General features: G+C 42.5%; 1 protein-coding gene across 10 annotated transcripts in view; it reads left to right on the forward strand.

Moving 5' to 3' along the window:
- Nucleotides 1-6,328, forward strand: part of Pphln1 (periphilin 1) — a 306,142-nt gene that overhangs the window by 248,406 nt on the left and 51,408 nt on the right. For all 10 annotated transcript variants that reach the window (XM_023723545.1, XM_023723541.1, XM_023723542.1 and 7 more), the window contains one exon: nt 2,604-2,683. In XM_023723545.1, coding sequence (XP_023579313.1) covers nt 2,604-2,683 — 80 coding nt within the window. The remainder of the gene's footprint in view (nt 1-2,603; nt 2,684-6,328) is intronic.

Consider the following 6,328-nt stretch of genomic DNA (forward strand, 5'->3'; position numbering starts at 1 on the left):
TAGACTCTGATTTGGGTATTTTTTAAGGGTTGGGAGGCTTGAATTGTTAGAGATCACAGAAATGGGATAAGTATCTAACTATCCCATTAGTGTATTGCCGGGAGAGTTTGGTAGCAGAGCAGCAGTAAAGCCAGGTAGGAGGATTCCGGGCACTACAGGGTTTTCTTACCTGGGCTAACCATTCATGGTCAGGAATAGTCACTCTGCAGAAGGTTGAGGTCTAGAAAAAATAGATGCCAAGCAGATAACATCAAGGAATTTGTGCTTCCTTTTTCTGAGTCCTCTCTGCTGCCATCTCTGCGATGTTTTTCCTGGTCATTTGCTTCTTGCCTCGGCTTCCCATTCATCCAGGGATAAAGGAATGTATAATAAACTGCCTGTCCTGCCCTTCAGTATTCCTTTGCTTGTGCACGCTGAGATTGGTCGATACATGCTCAAATAAGCCTTTGAGCCCGTGAAATTAGGTCCTGGGATTACACTTGGGAAACTTGGCATGGCATAGCTGTTGGACTGATGTCCTGTTTGCAAACATGAAGAGATTGACAGCTACAGTACTTGTGACAGGATTCCTCCTTTGTGTCTAAAAGACGCATACTAAAATTGAACCTGCAGTTACATGTATAGTTAGCATGGTCTGCTGTGCCGATTGGTCCAGCACTTTGTCTTCTTTCTGGGACTTACAGTATTTAAATAGAATGGAGAGAGAGATCATTGCATCCTAAGGGTAAAATCTTTTTACCTCATTTTTGAGTGCCTATTATTGACTTTGAGATTATGGCAATTTTGAAATTGAATAAACTGTGCCTTGTTCATCTGTGAGCTTTTGGTGTAGTGCAACAGATCACAGTTGTCACAGCACAGTGTTGAATTTGCCATATGCAACAGAAATGTAAGAAGGAATGTCTACATTGTTTTTGACCACGTGGGGATGTAGTGATGGTCTGTATTACATTTCTTTTCTGCTTTTTAAAAAAATCTTTTATTTGTTTATTGGATAGAGGATCTCACAACACAGCTCAGACTCATAGTGATCCTTCTATCTCAGCCTCCCCAGCACTGGGTTTACAGGCCTGAGCCCTCATGCCCGGGTTTCTGGGCCAACATGGCATGTGGTACCAGAAATTGAACCTGGGTTCTTGTGCTTGTGAGGAGGTGCTTCTACTGCCAAGCTATCTCCTCAGCCCTCTTGTGCTTTTTAAGTCTGCAGGAAGATTTAAATTCCCTGATGCAAAAGCCAATTGCGATACCAGGTTTGCATTACCATAGAATTCTAGGTTATGTCTTTGACACAGCGTGGAGCAAGGGTTCATTTGAGCGTCAGTGAGGCTGGATGATTCCTGGTGCGGGGCTATCCCCCTCACAGGATGTTTAACAGCATCCTTGGCCATGCCAGTGGCTCTCTTACTTGTAACCACTGCATTATCTTTACACATTGCCCAGTGCTTGTGGCTAGGAGGGATGAAGCTCCCTGCCTGAGAACCACTGGTCTAGAGAAAGCCTTCAGGTCTGCAGGACCTAAGAGGTCTTACTCAACAGTGCCCTGCAGGACCTAAGAGGTCTTTCTCAACAGTGCCATGGGCAGCTGGAAGCCTTTGAGTCTCTATACCCTTGCTTATAAGGAAGAACTGCCTATAGCTGGCTCTGCCTCCCTTTCAGGGTGTTTGTCTCTGCTTTTGCTCTTGACTGCTGTCCTGGCCTTAACCCACTGCCTGATCTTCACTAGCTTCTGTATTGCTTCAAACTTAGTGCCATTTTCTGTTCATTTGCTCCTGCGCTCTCTTTTTCCAGCAGTTATTTAATGAGATATTTTTCTATCAGTAACAGCTCATGGTTACTAATTGTAAAAATTCCACTTAACTACAGTCATTTGTTAAATAGGGTATATATACACAATTGCTGGGCATGGTAATGCACGCCTATAATCTCAGTACTTGGGAGGCTGAGCCAGGAGGATCACCTTGTGTTCAAGGCCAGCCTGAACTGCATAGTGAGACTCTGCCAAAATAAAAAATGTATATATTCAACAACATGCAAGTAACCTTTTAAGATGAAAGTTTATAACTTTATCTCAGTGGTTTATTTTAAATGACTTAATAAGTAGTTGAGTCATTTATTTTAAATGACTTAATAAGTAGTTGAGGACTCGGTTGTGGTGGGTACTGGAGTAGTACACTAATTGTAGTTCTTTTATTTTTTTAAAGCATTTCAGGAGCATGTGCTAAATCACCTGTATACAGTTCTCCTTGAGCTGTCCCTTGGTGAGCTCTGTACACAGCACCGTATCTGAATGTCTACCCATGTGTTCACATCGTGAGGTGGTGGACTCATTTAGCAGCACAGGAGATGGCGCATTCACATGCAAGCATGTCTGGGTTTCCCAGTGTGTTTTGTGGCTTCCTGTTGTTAGCTGACCTTGGTGTGGCCTGGGCCACTGTATATGATGTCATCTGACTGTGCCTTGTAATTTTTGATGTCACCTCTAAGACAGATAGATTTAGATAGTAATAAAATGAGCATATAAGACAACTCATGAATTTAGTTACTGAATCACTGAATTGAAAACAAATGAACTAGGAAATGACACTTTCTATTTTCTTATATAGGTAAAGACAGATCTGTCCAGTCTTTGAAAACATCAAGAGACACTTCACCCTCAAGTTCTCCAGCAGGTCCTTCATCAAAGGTTTGTTACTACAATCAGTTTAAAGAAAATTGCAAAGTAAGATGGATGTCTGGGATAAATGCTTGCAGTATGGATGTTGTCCTGATGAGCTAATTGTTGCTTTTAAAAGTTTTAAGTAAACACAGTAAGAAAATAGCTACCAAAGCAAGTATCTTCACTACTTTTCTCCTGAGCCAAAACCTTGACAACCAAAGTTAAAGGAGAAAACCTTATTTAGTTCCCAGAGTGGCACTGCAGAGGGACACTGAGGGGCAGATATAATTCACGGTGGGTGGACGGCCACAGAGCAACAAGGTCGGCCACAGCTCTTTCCCTTTTATCCAGGCTGCTCAGGGCAGGTAGCGCTCTCAACGTTGATCCTGGTGCCGCTGGTCCTAGCATTGCATCATGAATCAATCCCAGTGTCACACACACAACTTGGAGAAAGCTCCACTCTGACTGCACGAGGCGTGGGGGGCATCTATTCAGAAAATGTAATAACGAGTGAGCAGTTTTCTCATTGAAGTATTTTGCATAGGTTGTGTTACCATAATATTACTACTGCTGCTGCCCTTGCTCATCTTGACCATAACAAGTAAATATTCAGGTGGGAATATGGTTTAGATTGTTTATTGATTGGTTGTGGGCAGAGGCAAGAGATCGGAAATTTGACTATTTGGCTCTGGATACCATATGATTTTCTTTGATCGATACAAAAGTCTTTTGATGTGATAGGTATAAATTTTCATTCCACAGTAGATCCAAGTGTCAGAAGTTAATTGGTTTTCTCAAATAGCTGCTCTTTTCATTTCTGCCTTCTCAGCAGTTCAGAACATTTTTTTAAAAAATAGACCTCATGTTTGCAATCCCCAGAAGTTTCACAATTGAGGAACTAATGTTTCCATGTGGTTTCTTCAGTTAGCCAGCATACCCTTTTCTTGTTCGTAACTTATTTTTGCCCATATCTTTCATTATTTATGTTCTCATTCACTTCTTTTCATTCCTCCCCCTCTCCCATTTTGCATATTGAGCCCAGGGGCACTCTGCCACAGAGTCGTGCCTCTAGACCTTTTTTTATTTTGAGACAGTTTTGCTAAATTGTCAAAGCTGCCTTTAACTTGGAGGAATCCTTCTGTGTCAGCCTCCCATGAAGCTGGGATGAAAGGCATGCACTATGGTATCCAGTGTTAGGCTTTCTTCTTTGATATTTTTGACCTTTCAGCCAGTACAATTATACCTCAATATTCAGGATATTCTGGGGCAGCTGGTTCGCCTCTTTAGAAAGGAAAAAAAAATTCTTTGTGACAACTTGATATTACTGGGATGTTATTATATATCTAAGGCGTCTAGTGTGTGAGACTGTTTCTGTTTTTGCTTTGAGACAGTCTGGAGGTATAATCCAGGCCAGTTGTATACTTTTTATGCTAGAGAAAAGCCCAGGCATACTTCTCCAGAGAGCACATTTGCATGCTCAGTTGCCAAGGCTGGGCTTAAATTGACAGTTTTCCTGCCTCAGCCTCCCAAGTAGCTGAGATGACAGGCATGTACCATCACACCTGGTCTTTTTAACATTTTGTATGGCTAGGGCTAGATATAGGCTGCTTCTGGAATAAGGAAACTTCGAGATTTTCTGTTTTCCTGCCAAAGATTTGACAAATTTAGCACGCAGCATCCAGGAGAAGACTGGTCGTCTGAAGTTTAGGTAACACCTGCAAATGCGCAGAAGAGTGAGGCTTGGGACTCCTGAAGTGAGGCAATCTTAGGAGCCTTAGCAGGTCAGGAGGGAAACTGGCATGAAAACCTGCCTGATCATGCAGAGTTTCCTGGGTTGCTGCCCTGTTGCAACCAGCTGTTGCCTCTCTCTGTGTGAGCTAGTTCTCAGGCCCCAGCCTCTGCCCCCCGAAAAGATGCTTTCCTAGGCAGATTCCAAGAGCTCAGAGAGGAGCTGCTCTATTTTTTGGTTACTAGTGCCTGTAGCTCTATTTTTTTTTTTTTTTTAATGTATTTAGTACAGGGTCTATAGTGTCTCATGACACAGATCAGACTCCCAAGCGCTGGGATTACAGGCATTCACTACCACGCCCAGTCAGTTACATCTCAGCATGCCCCAAGAGGCAGGGCTAGCATGGCACTCAGGGGATCAAATTCTCTGCGTCTGCTAAAGCAGGCCTTTTGATCCACTGAGCTATCTGGCCGGCCCCTATACAATTGTTTTTATGAGAGGTCAGCTTTGCAGAGCCATTCAGTGGTCTGCAGTTGCTGTGAATAACCAACTCAGAGTAAGTCAAGCAGTGCATTCGTGGTGGGATATTTTAACCTCCCTTAATTCTGAATAGATTGATTGCTGTAACTGTCCCAGTGACCATTGTGTGGAAGTGCAGGTGTCTGTATTACTGTGTTCATTGGGGACTTGGACCAACAAGCCATTTCAGTTGCTGGGGTTATAAGTTGGGGTGACAAGGCATACTCTAGTCACCTTCAGGAAATTCTGTGTAATGAAAATATTTCTTTGTTTGCATATACAAGCACTATATTAATGACACGTGTACCACAAGATAGGAATTTTTACTGGTCTGTCTTCCAGGGGTTAAGGGTATATTTGGGATTTGTGATATGATTTGAGAAGAGTTGGGGGAAAACTAGTTATTCCAGGGTAACTGAATGGAATTAGTTAATTTAAGGGCCCTAAGAATAGAGTTTTTCTAACTTGTACATTAGTATTGTAATCTGTATCTGAAGCCTTTAATTTAAATGGTATTATGGAAATTACATGTGATCCAAAGATACATTTTATTTTCATTGATTTTTAACTTTTTTTTGGTGGTATGAGGTATTGAAAGACCTTATGCTTGCCAGGCAAGCGCTTATTCCACTGAGCTATTTCCCTGGCCCGCATTGATATTGTATTTCCTGTATGAACTGATTTAATTTTCTTCAGGTATTTTAATGTCATAGAGTGATGTCAAGGAACACAGGGAAAAAAAAACCCTTTCATGGTAACATCCTATTTTCAGTCTATTGCCTCTTAATTCTCAAATTGAGAATTACTTTTTAAATTGAGTATTACAAATCCTCTTTATAAATGAAAATGTGAAGATTGAAGAAAGTTACATATACACATTTTCTTTCGAGCAAGGATGTAAACTGCGCTTAAATCAGGTTTTTCTTTAGCTCCAAATCCCACACTTGTACTGTATTAGGTTAGAGAAAAGAAAAGGGAGAAGGCTCACATCAGTGAAACTTAGATTTTAATGTTCTTGGTAAGCAGTAAGATTTGTGAAAGTAGTACATCGGGAATTTTCTGTTGTGTCAGTTGGGAATGGACTTAAAGGACATTTTGGCATTTTTCATTGAGCATAATCAAAGACAGCAAGTTGAAATCAGCATACCTGTTGAGCTCTATGTACAGCTTGTGCACACGCTGTTGGAGCCTGGGCTTTGCGCCTACGTGAATCCCCGGGGTTTCGTGCCAGTGAACGTGGGTCACCGCTAGGCTGAGCGTCCCTCCCAGAGAAGTTGCTGTGTGAGCACTTCCTCTGTGGAGTGTTCATGGAGGAGAAGGAGGAGGGTGGCGCTCCTACCCCCACCGCTCCCACCCTCGGGGTCCTCCTACCCTCACGCTCCCACCCTCGGGGTCCTCCTGCCCGCACGCTCCCACCCTCGGGG

Source organism: Octodon degus, unplaced genomic scaffold, assembly GCF_000260255.1.
Source record: "Octodon degus isolate 3935 unplaced genomic scaffold, OctDeg1.0 scaffold00100, whole genome shotgun sequence".
Taxonomy (NCBI): Eukaryota; Metazoa; Chordata; class Mammalia; order Rodentia; family Octodontidae; genus Octodon; species Octodon degus.